The 16,765-nt window shown below is 49.0% G+C and overlaps 1 protein-coding gene across 2 annotated transcripts in view; it reads left to right on the top strand.

Moving 5' to 3' along the window:
• Nucleotides 1–16,765, top strand: part of SEL1L3 (SEL1L family member 3) — a 151,574-nt gene that overhangs the window by 36,432 nt on the left and 98,377 nt on the right. Inside the window, exon 3 of one of the 2 annotated variants that reach the window (XM_057309665.1) lies at nt 11,395–11,482. In XM_057309665.1, the coding sequence (XP_057165648.1) occupies nt 11,395–11,482 (88 nt within the window). Of the gene's footprint in view, nt 1–11,394; nt 11,483–14,186; nt 14,400–16,765 lie in introns of those variants that run through there. The other variant, XM_026514543.4, reaches the window with a different exon arrangement.

Raw genomic sequence — 16,765 nt, 5'->3', positions numbered from 1 at the left:
AGTAGCTGAATCCCCTGTCCGAGTGTTGTGAAGTTTAATGAGATCACAGTTGGGGGACCCAGTGTTATCATTTGAAGGGTGTTACTTCTCACTTCTGAGGCTGCCAGGCTTTCTCGGTATTTTGCCTATTTTCTTTTTGTTAAATTGGTTAGGTAGGCAGATGTTTCTTTTATATAATTGGAGATGCAGGATTTAGAAATGTCACGGAAATACCTGCTAACCACCCTAAATTTAAATCTGGTGAGTTGAGACTAGACATACCCACGTTTAAACTTATTTTGTGTACATAAAAGATAGATGAATTATGTAAACTTATGATAGATACAAAATAAGTTTAAGCTCGTCTGTCATAGACATCTTTGTTCTGTAAATGCAATATATAAAACAGATCCAAACTCCATACCTATGTATGTTACAGATACCGCAAATATCACTGAGTAGATTTCCCAGTATGAATAATAATACAATACTGCCTAAAATATTGGTAATACCATGGCTTACACAATTTGAAAAAGCTTTTGCTATTTTAGCTTAAAGGTATATGCAACCTGTACTAAAAACTGTGAATGGAGTTAGAAGAATTTAGTTGGTGTGACTAGCAGAGCTCTGGATGGAAGTCACTCCAGGCAGCCAGGAGGGAGAGATCATCTATAGCCCCTGGAGGAATAGGGCTTGTCTTGTGTCCTGTTGTGTTTTGCGGAAGTAGGAGGATTAGGCAGGAAAATGTTGGTTTGTTTACATTAAAGCTAAAGACCCATCTCTGACTAATGTGGAAATGAACCAGATAAACTGGGGTTAGTCCAAGGGGGGAAAGCAAATAATAATGGCGGACAACATCTCTGAAACTGGAGCATGATTTTGAAATATTCCAGGGGCAGCAGCACGGGATGTTTGTCTTATGGAAGAAGGTGGGAGGAGAGACCTGTGAGTTTTCAATGCTGACACTCAGTGGTGTGTTCCCTGGACAGTAAGACTTTCCTCCCTGTCCAGACTGATACTAATAACCCCACGTTTGTGTCATTTGCAAAGCACTTCCCCAGCCACCATTTCCTTGAATCCTCAAGACAATCCTGAGAGAGGCTATCATCATTTTCAATGGATCGAGCTGGCTCAGGGGAATTGCTCCAAGGCTCTCATTTGCAAACTGGTAGAGAACCAATTCTATCCTACACACCAAGTTGCTTCTCTAAGAAAGAGAAGGAGAGAGAGAGAAGGGAGGAAGGGAGAAAGGGAGAGAGGGAGGGAGGGCAAGAGGGAGGGAGGGTAAGAGGGAGGGAGGGAGGGAGGGAGGGAGGAAGGAAGGAAGGAAAGAAGGAAGGAAGGAAGGGGAGAAGGAAGACAAATTCTCTTTAAAAAGAAGGTAAAATAAAATAAAAATTGAAAGCCATCAGGGTTCTAGGTGGGATTTGGAATCAATAGAGTGGTTTTGTTTGCTTCTAAAAAAGTTTCTTCCCTTAGGCTCACCACCCTTCCCTTTTTTATCTTAATTTCCTACTGGTGGTCTTGGCTTGAGGCGATCTTCCATGTTAAAAAAGTAAGAAGCCTGGCTTGTTTATCAGCAGCTCTCTCCCACACCGGAACTTCCCAAAGGTCAGTTGGCCGCATCTCCACGTTAGCGATCGGGTGAAGTGTCGCCTGGCCATATGTACCTGAACGTGGCCTCTCCAAGGACCAGGTCTGTCCTCCTGCGTGAGTGGAGTCCACTTTCCTAGTTTTAAGATGCAGTAAACAGAAGTCCGTTTCTGTAACTGACCCAGAGGGCTTGGACCCCAGAAGGCGGGAATCTTCTGGTGAATACGAGGTCGCCCCGCTCACCCCACTCACCCCACAGCAAGCTCACTGCATCAGAACAGCTGCGGCTTTCACTTCTTGTTTTTTTGTTTTTCTAATTCCCTGAGTTTTTTTGTTTGTTTTTGCCCTCCACTGATCTGGCAGATACTTTTATACTTTCCAGAAAGGTGTTTAAGCCACTTGTGTTAAAGGTATTTTTTTCTTAAATGGTCTCCTGTCAACGTGCAAATGATACATTGAGGATATAATTTCAGAAAGTCAGAATCCATTTAAACACAAATGACTAAATGCTAATGCTCATCGTTTGGCATTTGGCCTTTGCAATTTCATTTTATTTAAGTCCATTTTTGATGTTCTTGATTTAAAATACTTCCTAAATTTTTTTTTAAATTTTTATTTTAAGCAGTCTCCCCTGCCAGCGTGGGGCTTGAACTCACGGCCTTGAGATCAAGAGTCTCATGCTTTTCCCAACTGAGCTAGCCAGGTACCCCAAATGCTTCTTAACTTTTATTTTTATCTTGAAGGCAGTATTTTTTTTTTAATGGACTCCATTTGACTTCCTTCCGCTAATACTCTTCCTCAAAACATACTGGATTTCTCCATAATTCTTTTTTTTTAAAGACTTTATTTATTTATTTGACAGAGAGGGACACAGCCAGCGAGAGAGGGAACACAAGCAGGGGGAATGGGAGAGGAAGAAGCAGGCTCCCAGCGGAGGAACCTGATGTGGGGCTCGATCCCAGAACTCCGGGATCACGCCCTGAGTTGAAGGCAGACGCTTAATGACTGAGCCACCCAGGCGCCCCTGGATTTCTCCATAATTTACCTCAATTTTGGTGTCTGCCTGTTTGTCCAACTGTGTATCATCATGAACAAACGCTGCTTACTCTGGAAGGTGCTGGAACGGATCACCATAGTGAACTTAGCCCCCAGGACACATCTTTTGTTACGTAGTCACTGGTGGGTATCACACGGGATTGCCTCTTCAAAGTGAGACACATTCATCACTCACCAACCCACTGGTCCTTTTCTGGAGTAATTTTGCTCCCTCTCCACTTCACTCAGATTTGGGAAAGTTAATTATTTAATCTGTTTGCAAAGCACATCGGGTTCCCTAGAGAAAGTGTGTCACATAAATATATATAAATGAGTAATTAGTTAAAGTTTAAGCAGATTACTTGGTGAGTTCTTCCTTAACTGCCCCATTTTCCTAACGAGGAGTTTTGAAGTTCCAATTTCCTTTGGTTTCTCGCCCCTCCTTGTTACCAGCGTCTTCTCCCTCTTCTGTTTCTTAATAACCTTCTGTTTAATTCTTTTTACCTCTCCGTCCATTCTATCAGTGCCGCCCATATTGTGGACACTCGGTCAATCACAGTGATTTAGCTCCAGAACCACAGGTAAAAGCCTTCATTAACTCCAACGGGCGTCATAAGCTCCTCGGAACTCTAGGGTGAGATTAATAATTAGATAATGATTCTAACGCACTGTGAAAACGAGAAGCCAGGCTCATGAAATGCCGAGCACGGCGTGGTGATCAGTAGTCGAGAAAACCCTTGTTTACTGACCCCTTTTCCCTGATCTGTTTCAAGTAAAACAAGAGATCCCTGATACTCTAAAAATTCATATAAATCAAATCAAATCCCTCCTGCAATCCCGACTCTTCTCGGGGCTAAAACAAGACAAGGAGGTTGCGATTGAAGAGCAAGATGTGGAGGTTCCTTGGATTCTCTTTGAGGGAACAGCAGACTAATTTAGATCGCGTTTGAAGGAGCGACATAATTGCTTATTGAATGTTGACGTCCAAATCCTAGTTATTCCTTTACCAGCGATTAAAGGGAATTAGGGAACAGTTCACGTCCATCCTGCTGAACCTGACCCAGTTTATTTACACTGTAATCTTACTTCAGAGCACGAGAGGTAAAATGAGCTGCTCTTATCAATTAATAGCTGGAGAAAAATTTAGATTTCAAGTTCAACATAAGAGCTATTCATTCCAAAGCACCTCAGAAATGAAGAGGGGCTCCCTGTTACGCTGGAGGGAGGGGCTCTGGGGGGCGGGAGTGCTGTAGAGAGTTTTTTTTTCCTTTCCCTCTTAAGACTTTGAATTACTGTGCAATCTTGGATTTTCTAGTGACCTGTGTTAAAGCCCTGGGGCTAAAGCAGACCTATAATGGATCTATTTCTGAATTGTTCAGCAGTATTGGAGTTTAAAACAGCAGTCGTGGTACATGCATATAATGAGGCCAGTGCTTCCTTCTCCATCCAAGAGGGCATCGGTCACAGCCCTTCACCACTGCTCGAAGTACAGAGGAGAGCAATCTCTTCCTCAGCCCCTTCCAGAATTCTCCCAGGTAGCCAGTTCTATTCTGAGCAGACACTGAAGTTGCTCTAAGGATCTGAGATACCAGGTCAGTGAAAGACACTACCCTCGCCCCCAGATTTCCCTGACCTGCTTTGCCCACCCCAAACTTCAGTCCCACATTCCACGGTCAGAGATTCTCTGGGTTCAGGCACTGTTTCACATTCAAATACCTCTGGGACGTAGAACACATTCTCGTTATCAGTGATTAATAATTTAGTGCTCATTCGACAAACATTTGTTGTTTGTTGAATTTATTCATAACATGAATTAATCAGAGTCAGGGAGTGAGAAGATGTGTTGGAGTTCGGTGCTGCCTTTCTAAGGGGAGTGTGACCCCTCTGCACCTCCAGAGGCAGAGCTGGAACACCAAGGGGCTGGATCAGACCCTCCAAACCGCTTCTAGCCCCAGCGCCGCCCAGCACTGCCTACCCCTCAGACAGTTGTGGGAATGGGCACAGACCAGACAGTAGAGATGGATGTGAGTGGTCCCTGGGCGTGGGGACACTGGGGGAGAGAGCCTGAGACATAATGGAATGAGCATAGAAACTGACCAGAAGGCTTGGGTCTTTGACGTGCTTTTTATCCTTGGGTCTGAGTCCAGAGCTCAGCTTGGAGTCCAGTATGCAGTAGGTACCCAGTAATATTGCATTAAAAAGAATAGGAAAAATCTCAACACCTGTATATTAGTTTTCCAGGCCTGCTGGAATGGAGTGCCCCAAACTGGAACAGAAATTTGTTGTTTCACAGTTCTGGAAGGTAGAAGTCCAAAATCAAGGCACTGGTGAAGTTGTGCTCCCTCTGAAGCCACTGGACAAGGATCCTTCCTTGCCTCTTCCAGCTTCTCGGAGCCCCAGGTGTTCCTCGGCTTGTGGCCACGTAGCTCCAATCCCTGCCTTTGTCTTCATAAGGCCTCCTTCCTTCTGTGTCTTCACATTGTCATCCCTCAGTGCACATCTGTGAGCAAATGTCCATCTTCTTGTAAGGACACCGGTCCTATTGGATCAAGGCCCACCCAACGGTCTCATCTTCACTTGACTACATCTGCAAAGGCCCTATTTCCAAATAAATATTTGCAGGCACCCGGAGTTGGGACTCCCAACATATCTTTTTAGAGAACACAATTCTGCCCATAACAGGATTATTTCACTGGATTCCACAGAAATTGCTGAGACAACTAACTGAAATATGGATGTGAAATGTCTTGGTGGTTGGAAAGCATTTATGCAAATGTGGGATGAGGGAACTCAGCAGGGATTTGAGCCTGGTCCTTTCTGCTAACCTTTCGGCTACCCACAGAGATGTTCACTATAAGGACTCAGAAGTCCAGTTGAGGGGTATGAAGACAAATGAGGGGAAGAATATAGAAAATGAGGTCAAGGACATAAGGATGAAATTCACTACCTTCATAAGGTTGCCTGGGCCTCGTTCAGGTTCCAAGTAAGTGAGGTGACCTCAAATACCCCATGTGCTACCCCAGTCTTCCTAGGAGAGGACCCACAGGCAGATAATACCCGTTCACCGAGGACACACTGGAGAGAATGGAAATCACTGATTCACACTCAGCTTTTCTTTTTTTTTTTTTTTAATCATAGTCTTCGAAGGTCACCTAATGAGGAAAAGCTTAAAAAGCACCAGGAAGGCATTAAGCATTGCACTATTCAGAAGGCAGATACGGTTCCTGACCTCCCAGAGCATGGGTTCTAGAGGACTCAAAGACTGCCATGTATGTATTTTACATGTTTTTTTTTTTTTCCTTTCCCTTTTGGGGAGTTAGCACCAGGGAAGTGTTGCATTCTTAGGAACCACAAGTCTAATTTCCAATTCTGGGCTGAATAGTAATTTTTCCTGAAGGTTTGAATAAATCATCCAATCTGCTTCAGTTTCAACTATTTTCAGCATTTCTATTTTAATCATTAATTTTGGCTGCTTAGGACCCCGGAGACACTGAGCCCGTTTGTGACTTAATTTGGGGTGGGAATGAGGCAGGAGGCAGAAGATGCACTGAGAGCCAAACAGGAGAGAATGGGCTGGAGCTACAGCCTGAAAGATTTGGGCCAGATGCAAGGAACACCTTCTCGTTAGAGACAACTGCGATTCTTTGGTTTGCTCTAGCAAGGCAGATTATAGAATTTGCACAACCGTCATTTTGGTAAAGACAGAAGAGATGCTCATGCAAGGAAGATAGTTTAATTTCCATTCTGATTTGACTACAAGGAGATGAGTCAGATGAACTATCCATTCCAGTAAATCAAAACACTCAAGATAATAAGGACACACAATCCATCCTGCTCCCCTTTTTGCTTTGAGTGCCAGGGAGCTCAAAGCTAATGATACTGTTCAGCTATAAAAGTAATATTAGCCTAGGGCACTGTTTCAGTTACCCATTGCGGTCAACAAACTACCCCTAAACTTAGTGGCTCAAAACAACAATTGATTTTTACCCTTCACGGTTCAGCGAGTTGACGGGACTCAGCTGGGCAGGTCTTGCTTGGGGAGTCTCATGCTTTTACTCAAATGGTGGCTGGGTTGGAGTCATCTAAAGGCTTGACTGGGGTAAATGTTCAAGATGATTTGCTCATTCACATGTCTGGCCCACGTGGTGGTCGGAATGGCTGGAGGCGAGCATCTCTCTCCCTCCACCTGGCCAGCTTGGACTTTCTCATAACATGTTGGTGGTCAAAATTGACACAGGGCAGCTGGCTTCCCCAGGGGGAGAAAGCTGGGGGTATCCCCTCCCTGCTCCAGGTTTATTATGGAAATGTGCTTCATGGGTGGGGTTATCTTTGGAGGCACACCAGGTATTTATAAACCTTTTTCTACTTTCATAATTTTCTAAAAAGATTTATTTATTATTTTTTTAGAAAGAAAGAGAGGATGGGGGGCAGAAGGAGAGAGAGAATCTCAAGCAGACTCCCCGCTGAGGGCAGAGCCCGATGCAGGGCTCGATCCCATGACCCTGAGATTATGACCTGAGCCAAAATCAAGAATCGGATGCTTAACCGACTGAGCCCCCAGGCGCCGCTCTATTTTTCACAATCTTATAAGGGATGTATCTTTCTTTGTGAGCCTTTTTTGGAAGTAGGCAAGGGTGAATAATACACAAACAGTACTTTATTCTTGTCTAGGGCTTGACAAGCTGCCATGCACCCTCACCCATGCCCCCTTGATGGCCTTCCCAATGCCACATCAGTGGACAGATTGGTGACTTTACCCCCGATTTTACAGAAGTGGAGACTGAGGTTCAAAAAGGATTTGTGACAGGCCCAAGATAACATAGCAGGAAGTGGTGGGATGGCCCTGGACAGATGCTTTGACACGGTAATGTGTGTCCTCAAGCACCATGAGGCCCTGACTGACACCTAAGTTTCAAACCCAGGTGTGACCCCACCGCCCCCTCCCCCACACCTCAGGACACCTGCTTGCCTCGCTACCGCTTGTTGTTGCAGCAGGAGTGGAGTGTATTGGTGGAAGCTGGAGTCCTTGAGCAAAGCCACCTGAAGCCAAAGTCAAAGCTTTGCCACCTCATGACTGTGGACTTGGGGTCTTTCAAATGACTCTGTTCCTTCCTCTGTAAAATGAGGCTGCTGCGGCCCATGTCATGAGAATTGAATGAATCAACGCATCAAAGCAACGCTTGGCAAGAACTTTACAAAGAAATCTCCCAGGGCTGCCTGGGTGGCTCATTCTGTTAAGCATCTGTCTTCGGCTCAGGTCCTGATTCCAGGGTTCTGGGATCAAGCCCCAAATCGAGGTCCTTGCTCATCAGGGAGCCTTCTTCTCTCTCTGCCTGCTGCCCCCCGATTGTGCTCTCTCTCTCTCTCTCTGACAAATAAATAAATAAAATTTTAAAGAAAGAAAGAAAGAAAGAAAGAAAGAAAGAAAGAAAGAAAGAAAGAAATCTCCCAGCCAAAAGCTTTAGAGATAAGTAGCTATTAGGAGAACCCTGGTCTGGCTTCCTCTTCTCTCGGCTATTCTCGATTTTATATGGACTTAAGTATCCCTACATGTACAGCTGATCTTGACATTTCATTTTACTTGATATTGTTTATTACCGGATAGACTGAAAGCCCTCAGTTGAGGTTAATGCCTGCCTAAGGACCGAGATGTCAGCTGCAGGATGCAGTTATAAAATACTGTCAGGACTTGTAGACACCACCCGGTTCCCCAAGGTCTCACGTGTACTCTCTTTCCTCGGTTATTTACACTCTCTCCCTAGTGCCCAGTCGGTATCCCTCCCGGCTCTCTGTCCCGGATGGATCTGCACATTCACACCCAACTTCCTTCCACCCCTCCTTTTCACACACGTGTTCCTCTCAACATGCTCACCCAAAGAGACCTTTCCAACGTTGGACACATGCCCTTGACCTTCTGCATCCCAGGGTCCTTCCGTCCTTAGACCCTTGGTATACAGATAATTTCTGTGCTCATGGAGCCTAAAATGTACCCCTACCATCCCAGGTCCTCCGAGGATGGTAGGAGAAGTTTTTGCAGCTTCTGCAAAAGTGAGGCAGGGTGCAGACCTATATATGCCCAGTGAGGCAGGGCGCAGACCTATATATGCCCAGTGAGGCAGGGCGCAGACCTATATATGCCCAGTGAGGCAGGGCGCAGACCTATATATGCCCAGTGAGGCAGGGCGCAGACCTATAGATGAGTGAGGAGGCTCTGGACACGGGGCTGCACCTGCCCGGGGATGTTCAGCTCACCAGGCTCTCCACCAGGGGTCTGAGGGGGCCAGGGAGTGGACTTCCCTGCTTTCCGGGCCTGCTGGCAGCACAAACAGCTGGGATGCAGTCCGGGATACTTGTAATAGCTGCTGCTTAAGGGGGCAGATGCTCCTGACTTGAGCCAGGCTTGGCTAAGGAAAGCTGCCTGCTTTTTCCCAGCTCAGGGTCGGGGGAGAATTGAGCTGAATATGCACCTATTCAGAAGGGCAACGAGCCAAAAATAACTGGGAGCAACAGCATTTCATCTGACAGGCCCAGAAATAGAGCCCATTTCGGAGCACACCACAGCTACGGAGTGGGTGATTCTGAGACCTTCAGCATTCCCACAGAAAGCCATGGAAAAAGTTCCAGCTCACACAAGCTCTTCCATCCCCGCTTCGCACAACTTCTCAGAGCAAGGGCCCCATGACCCACAAGAAAGGCGTCTGCAGAGTCACAGAGACTTGAGGCTCAAAAGATAGGGTCTGGGGACCAGGAAATGAGGAAGGTAGCTGGTGGGATGTTCTAAGGAAGGAAGGAAGGAACAGGAAGTAATTGGTAAATACGGAGGATTCAAAAAAAGAAGAGGGATAGGAACGGATTTAGGGAAGCCTAAAGCCTAGGCTTTCTCAATTTTTCATGAGAAAAATGGAAGTACTTGGAAGTGGTTTTTTTTTTTTCTTTCTGCAAACAGGATTTAGCTGGATCCTGAAGGTCATCCTTGGCAGAAAAAAGGCCATGGTTTTCCAATGGGGATGGGCAGCATGTTGCCTGACAGCAATCTTCTCTTCTGTTTTTGTTTTCTTCTCTTCTACGTTGACGTAAACGGCAAATATCACAGTTCCTTTATCTTTATTCCACCTATCTGAAGTTGCAGAAAAAAATGGAGAGACTGGTAGCGTACAGAATTCCAGAGAACCCTGGAAAAGCCAGGGACTAATAGGAAGGAGATGGAGACGATGACACTGAATACAGAAGGACAAAAAGGTAGGGAGGTAATCAGGGGGCGAGAAGGAAAGGAAGGATGGAAAGAAAAAGTGAAAAAGGAAAATGATGAAGTCGATTTTATTGAGTGACTAGGTCTAAGAACTTTCTATGTACCAGGCATGGGGGCAGCGCCCAGGGCTGATTAAGAGACAGCCCTGCTTTTAAGGAGCTTTCAACCTACTTGAGGAGAAGACGCCAAAAAACCGACTAGAATTTGAAGCAGGATCAGCCAGTTGCCTCATGAGGTTTCAGGGGATGGAAGCTCAGTGGGGACAGAGAGAAAGGACTGCTGCTTTTTGACCTGAGGTCCCTAGAGAAGACTCTCTAGAGCTGGTGGCATTTGCCTGGGCCCCAAAGGTTTATGTAGGAGGGCAGAGGGCAGAAAAAGATCTCCTCACACCTGTATAGTGCCCTGCCTGCCCTCTCTTGTAACTCAGAGATCACCGGCCAGATCTCTCTACCCGAGACATCCTTGGGACCCAGAAATGTGGTTTCCAAGGGCCCCCCACACGGACTGTGACGGCCCGAAGGTAAGTTTCTACTGGTCCACAGCAAAATAAGACAATGACCCGTTGGGAGTTTTTCCACAAAGAAATTGTCTTCAGTTTAAAGGACTTTTCTTTTATTATGATATTAGGTCCTTTCTAATTTTTTAATGGTAAAAATACCCCATCCTTTAGATGAAATAATGTTGATAAAAGATAGCGTATTGGGACGGGAGGGTTGTTTGTTTTAAATATTTTTGTTTGGCAAGTGAATAGTTAGTTGGCCAACTGCATTGGTCCCTGAGATTTTACAGGTTTTATTATTTTTTAAAGATTTTCCATTTATTTATTTGAGAGAGAGAGTGAGAGTGAACAGGGGCAGGGGGAGGGGCAGAGGGAGAGGGAGAAGCAGGCTCCCCGCTGAGCAGAGAGCGGAACCTGGGGCTGGACCCCAGGACCCTGGGATCATGATCTGAGCTGAAGGCAGGCGCTTAACCGACTGAGCCACCCAGGCGCCCGATTTTACAGATTTTGAACCATTTCAGCGTGTAAGAACTACTGGCCTTGGATGCCATTCTGTGTCCCCTGAGGCAGGCGCATTCAGTGGAGGGTCTGCCTTTTCCCTGCGGCCCTGACCCAACCCATCCAGGCCTCTGGTTGCCCTCCCCGTTAAGGCTTGGGGAGGGAGGCTGCAGTCCTCCCTCCTTTGGGACTCTGTCCTGTTCCTGCTGACGTGCGGAGTCGCGGTCTCTCAGAGGGGATGGAATAAACGGACTCACACTAAGGCAGTCACGGGTCAGACCAGATAAATACAGTCCCCAGGGACCTTCATAGGTAGTGGAGCGTGAACATTAATTCAAACCAATAAATTGTGAAGGCGGGAAAGAATGATATTTTTAAATGAAAGGTCTTCTTCTGTCATCAGGCCACACCCTTCAAATCACTGATACAGACAGTTAAGAGAGGAGGCAAGGGCAAAAACTTGATTCTGGCTTCTGGATCGAAATGTCACAGACTGCTGTGAATAGAAATCCTGACCTTCTCTATTTCTGCCCCTCTCCAGTACAAAATGGATCAGTCAATCCCGCCACCCCTGCCCTGGGCCACAGAGCAACCTGAACATTCCTTTTCGAGGACCACATCGTGTTACGGTTAGTTTTCTGCATGCCTGCTGCTCCTCACGGAAAGGGATACCCGCTCACCTCTGGGTTCTGGGGCTTTGGGTGCTGCCTGACGTACGGTAGGAGCTCAACAGAAGCCCAGTAAGTAAGAGATTTGATATACCGGGTTAAAAATAGCCCAATGCTGGGGCGCCTGGGTGGCTCAGTTGTTAAGCGTCTGCCTTCGGCTCAGGGCGTGATCCCGGAGTCCTGGGATCAAGCCCCACATCAGGCTCCTCTGCTTCTCCCTCTCCCACTCCCCCTGCTTGTGTTCCCTCTCTCACTGTCTGTCTCTCTCTGTGTCAAATAAATAAATAAATAAAATAAATAAATAAATAAATAAATAAATAAATAATATCTTAAAAAAAATAGCCCAATGCCCTATGGGGTCCCTCCACAGTGACTATAGTCAGGGAAATTCAAACTCACAGGCTTCTAAAACTTCAATTGCATGAATCCTGATTACAAACAACCTGAGGAAACCAGTTAGTTCCCCGAAGACCAACCAAGTCCATGGGCAATGAAGGGGGAGAGAACTCCAGAGAAGCCCAGGAAGACAGGTGGAAATTCCAGAAATATTGTGAAGCCCCATCTTCTGGAACTGGCCAACAATTTTTCTTCCACATATATTAAAATGTATAGTTTATACTTTGACCTGACCAAAAAAAAAACAAACCAAAAAAAAAACACATGGACACAATCTGGGACAAAGCCACCAAACCTTTCATCCCCTTGGACAGTCAACAGAATAAATGATTTTCCACATCACACAGGAGAATTTTAAGTGCTTTGGGTCTATAGAAGTGGGACAGGGTGTTGGAGACATCTGTCAAACAAAGAAACCCTCAGATGCTTTAATGTGGCGGCTGCTGGGTGAGATGGGAGCCGAATGACCCTTTCTATAAGCCAGTGGTTCTGGAAACGGGGTCTGTGGACCAGCAGCAGCATCCCCTGGAAATCTGCTGGAAAGGCAGCTTTTCAAGCCTCACCCTGGGGCCAACTGAACCTGAAATTCTAGTGGGGTTGCCCAGCAATGTGTGTTTTCATAAGTCTTCCCAGCAGCTCGGATGCAGGCTGTACTTTGAGAACCACTGATATAAGGCATTACCTTGTGCTGAGTGACTCGGGGCCAGGAGCCTGACCCACCGCCACAGCCCTCAGGTGACCTAAAAAAAATGGATGACTCAGCTGAGTGGCTGAGTGCGGTGGGGCCTGTACTGGGATGGCTGAGGGCACATCCAGGCACAGCCCCTTGGGCACCCCATCTTTACTGCCAGCCTCTCCTGCTGCCTGTCTGGACTTGACCTACCCCGGTGGCATCTCCACTGGGCAAGGGCCGTGTCCTTCCAGACTCCCAACCCTTATTAGTTGCAATATGCGCAAATCCACCAGTGCCAAAGGGAAGCTTTCATGAACTTTCAGAGGTGGGTTAACTGTTTCAGAGCAGCAGTTACGGGCCCAAGCAGTCGTCTGAGCCGCGGGACACGGCCCCGCGCTTCTCAGAGCACCAGGGTGGCCCTCTGGCCGCGCGCCTCGGCCTGGCGGCAGAACCCCTATCCGCAAATAGCCAGTCCCAATCTGGGTCCCCAAGACCGAGGGTGTGCCTGGATTTATTTTTTGAAGTGTTTGTGCACTTCACGAGCCTCACCCTTTCATTTAGGGCTTCAGTACAATTGCATTGACCTAATTAATTCATTTTCTTTTCGGTCCAAAGTGGAAGTCGGGGCACAGGGCTGCAAATCCAATGCAAACCCGCTTTGGGCGCCGATACTCTGGACAATTAAAACAAAGAGCGGCAGCGGCGGCGGCGGCACCGCACAAAACCCTCGGGAAACATCCAGAACTTGCCGCGTACCAGCCGGCAGGGCGGGGCGCAACCTGGGTTAAAAATGTGCCCGCAGGGAGGCGGCCCCACCCCTGCAGGTGGACAGGTGGAAGTTGGCAGGGGTCAAAATCCATCCTTAAAGGACTGGAAGCTGGGCCGCTGCGTGGCGCAACTGCAGGGGGCACACTCGCCCCGCGCCCAGCGGGAATGGCGCCCTCGCCAAAAAAGCAACGAAACAAAACCCATTGCACCGGCGGGAACTGGGCTGCGGGACCCACAGGAGGAGTGGGTGGGAGAGGGAGAAGGCGGGAGGGGGGACTAGAACGAGAAGGGGAAGGAGGAGAGGGAGAGAAAGAACCGGGAGAAAAGGCAGAAAGTGGGAGAAAGAGGGGGTGAGGAAAAGAAAGGTGCGAGCAGGAGATGGGGGAGAGGGAAAAGGGGGAACGGAGGGAGGGGAGAGAGGGCTCGCGGACAGGAAGAGCGCCGAAGGGGGGCGGGGGAGGAAAGCGAATAAAGGGAAAGGGTGGGGGGCGAGCAGGGAGCCCAGGGAACCCGGCGGGGGGCGGCGGCCAGGGGGCGGGACCCGGGTCAGTGGCCACCTGCGGGGGCGCCGGCCGCCCCGGGGGGTGGCAGCCGGGGTCCCGGGCAGCGGCCGGGGGCGGGCTGGGCAGGGAGGCAGAGGGGAGGGAGGGGACTGGCTCTGGGAGGCGGGGAGGAGCCGGCGCTCGGCTGGGGCTGCGGGGGCGGCGACGGCGGGAGCGGCAGTGGCGGCGGCGGCGGGTCCGGCGGCGGCGGCAGGTGGCCCCGCGCGCGGCGGCGGCCGGCCCGGCCGGGGGCGGGCGGGAAGGTGGCGCCTCGGGCGGGGGCCGGTCCCTGCACCAGGTGACCTGCTCTGGCCCGGATCCGGGCGGCCTCGCCATGCAGCGGCGCGGCTCGGGGCTCGGGTGGCCGCGGCAGCAGCAGCAACAACCCCCGCCGCCCGCGGTCGGTCCCCGGGCCGTAGCCATGGCCCCCCCGAGCGGCGGCGTCCCCCCGGGCCTCGGCGGCCGCCCTGCCTGCGCGCTGCTCCTATTCTGCTACCTGGTGAGCGCCGGACCCTTCCCGGGTCCTCCCCTCCGCGCGGGGCCCCGGGGACGCGGGCGGGGGCGGCCGGGGACCTCCGCCTCGCCGGGCGGTACGGCGCTGCTAGTTTGCTCGCTTCCTGGCCGCTGCGCCCCGGGCGCGCCGGCACCTGGGATGGGGAGCCGGGGCGCCGAGAGGGGTGCGTGGACCGGACTTGCGGCGCGGCGCTCTCGCTCGTGTCCGTCCCTCTTCCTCCGAGACGCGCTGCAGACCCGGGCGAGGTTCCCCTCGAGACCCCCTCCCGTGCCCCGCGCCGCCTGGAGCCGCGCCAGCCGCGTTTCCTCCCCAGGCGCCGCGCGCGGCTCTCCAGCCCCCTCCCTCCCCGTCCCTGGGCTTCCCTCGCAGTCTCGCAGCTCCTTGCCTTCCCGAGCCCAACTTCGCCTCTCTCTGTCGGCGAGCGCCTCCCGCCTCGAACCTCCGTGTAGTTTCCGCCGGGTCCTCATGGCCCGGACCGTGTTCTGCCAACGCGCCGGCAACGAACCCTCGCGTTTCCAGCGCTCTTCAACTCCTCCGTGGTCACTCCGGCCAAGTTGCGGATGCCCGAACGAAATCGAGTTCTTTGTAACACGCTTACCGCCAGAGTGGGGACTTTAGCTGCGTCTTGAACATTGTCATTTCAGAGAATACGCTTGGGTTAGGCACGTCAGTTTACCATTTGCACTCTTCTTGGCTTCGGTTTCAGTCATCACCTAAATGGCAGTAACCTATTTTTCAAAACCAGCTCATTTAAAATACCAGAATAATTTAAACCCTCAGAACAAGGTGGGAGAATATCCCCCAATTCTTTTGATGGTTTTCTTTCTTCTGCTTTGAATTCTCCTAAACAATAGTAAATTTACAGAAGGCGACACCCTTCCTGTCCAGCCTACCTTATGTTCCAGGATCCTGCGGAAACCTGGGGTTATCTCGCCACATATTACTGTAAATAAATGAAATCGAAATTGCTGAATCATGAAACTGATGTAATAGGAAATTCACAGAATGCTTAAAATTGAGCAGTGTCATTGTCCAGAATTGTTCTCACTTCTATGGTATCGCCATTATTTGGAGTCTTTCTTCTTAGAGGCTAAAAACTGCTTGGGAGACATTGTCAGGCATTAGGATTTGATTCCGAAGAAATTGCCACCCAGCCCAAGTTTCTTTTAACACTCTTTACTTCTCAGCTGTTGCATTTCTTGAAGCGAGAGGGTGTACAAATGCAAATTCTAATTCTGCTGTAGCGCCTACCTGTTGAGCAATCCACACTTTTCCTCCTGTTTTAAAGTTAACCAGTACCGAATTCCGTGGTTGGATTTACTTGATATCTTCAGAAGAAGTTGTCAGTTAACATGCATTTTTTTTCACCTGAGAGGTATTATTATTATTTAATATTTATGCCACAGGGTTAGAGCACACAGGCTCATAAATACAACTGCCAAAACAAATGACAGGGTTTCAGTTTAAACAGATGATCCCCGTCCACAAGGCACTGGTTACCCACAGGGACAGAAATGATGTAGTAAAATAGTGTGTGAACTATTAATGTACAGGTGGTCTGGAAAGTTCCACGCGGAAATCCGAAGACCGGCAAGGAGAGACAGCTTCTTGATGATTCTGAGAAATCAGAGTAACAGGAGCAAAGCCTATAGGCCTGGTGGTCTGCGGGAACAGAGGCAGAGGAGGGAGCAAGTAGGAAAGTTCTATTTGGACCAAGGGGGATTTAAGGGAACAGGTCACAGAGAGGAGACAGAGATGCTATGCACGGAGTAAGGTAGCGAAGTGGTGAGGTCAGGGCTCCGAAGAGAGAGATTATAGAAAATACCATAATGTGGGAACTAACCAGAGCATGACTGAGTGTCTTGGCAGACAGGGAAGGATTGGATTTTGGAACCGTCGTGAAGAGGGAAATGTCAGTGCTTCCTGACTGTGTGTGTTTCCTTCAGATGGGCTTCAGATAGGCTACTATGTAGGAAAGACTTTGGTAAACAAGCAAACCATTTTGCCACTGAATGAGAAGCGTTTGTCAAGCCCAGGAAAGCAAAAGTGTGATTTGGAAGATGGGCTTCACCTTTTGTTCTAAAGGTCTAGCTATTTCCGTAGGATTCTGCTCTAGAGGTATGTGCTGTCTGAGCCTCTAGTGAAAGGTGAGGCTTCCTGACCTTGGAGAAATTCACTGTGCAAAGTGGGGACCATCTGCCTGAAGCATGAGATATAGAAAATGACAGAGGGGGAAAAAAAGGCATAATTGTGTCCATTCTCCTTGTCAAGGAATACTGCCTAGAGGAAGTGATTGCTCAGGGGAGGCAAGGCGGGCAGGTGGAGGGGAGGCGGGCAGGTGGAGGGTAGAC

Source organism: Ursus arctos, unplaced genomic scaffold (assembly GCF_023065955.2).
Source record: "Ursus arctos isolate Adak ecotype North America unplaced genomic scaffold, UrsArc2.0 scaffold_9, whole genome shotgun sequence".
Taxonomy (NCBI): Eukaryota; Metazoa; Chordata; class Mammalia; order Carnivora; family Ursidae; genus Ursus; species Ursus arctos.
The sequence above is the reverse complement of the archived record's forward strand: the minus strand, read 5'-3'. Positions and strand labels throughout refer to the sequence as shown.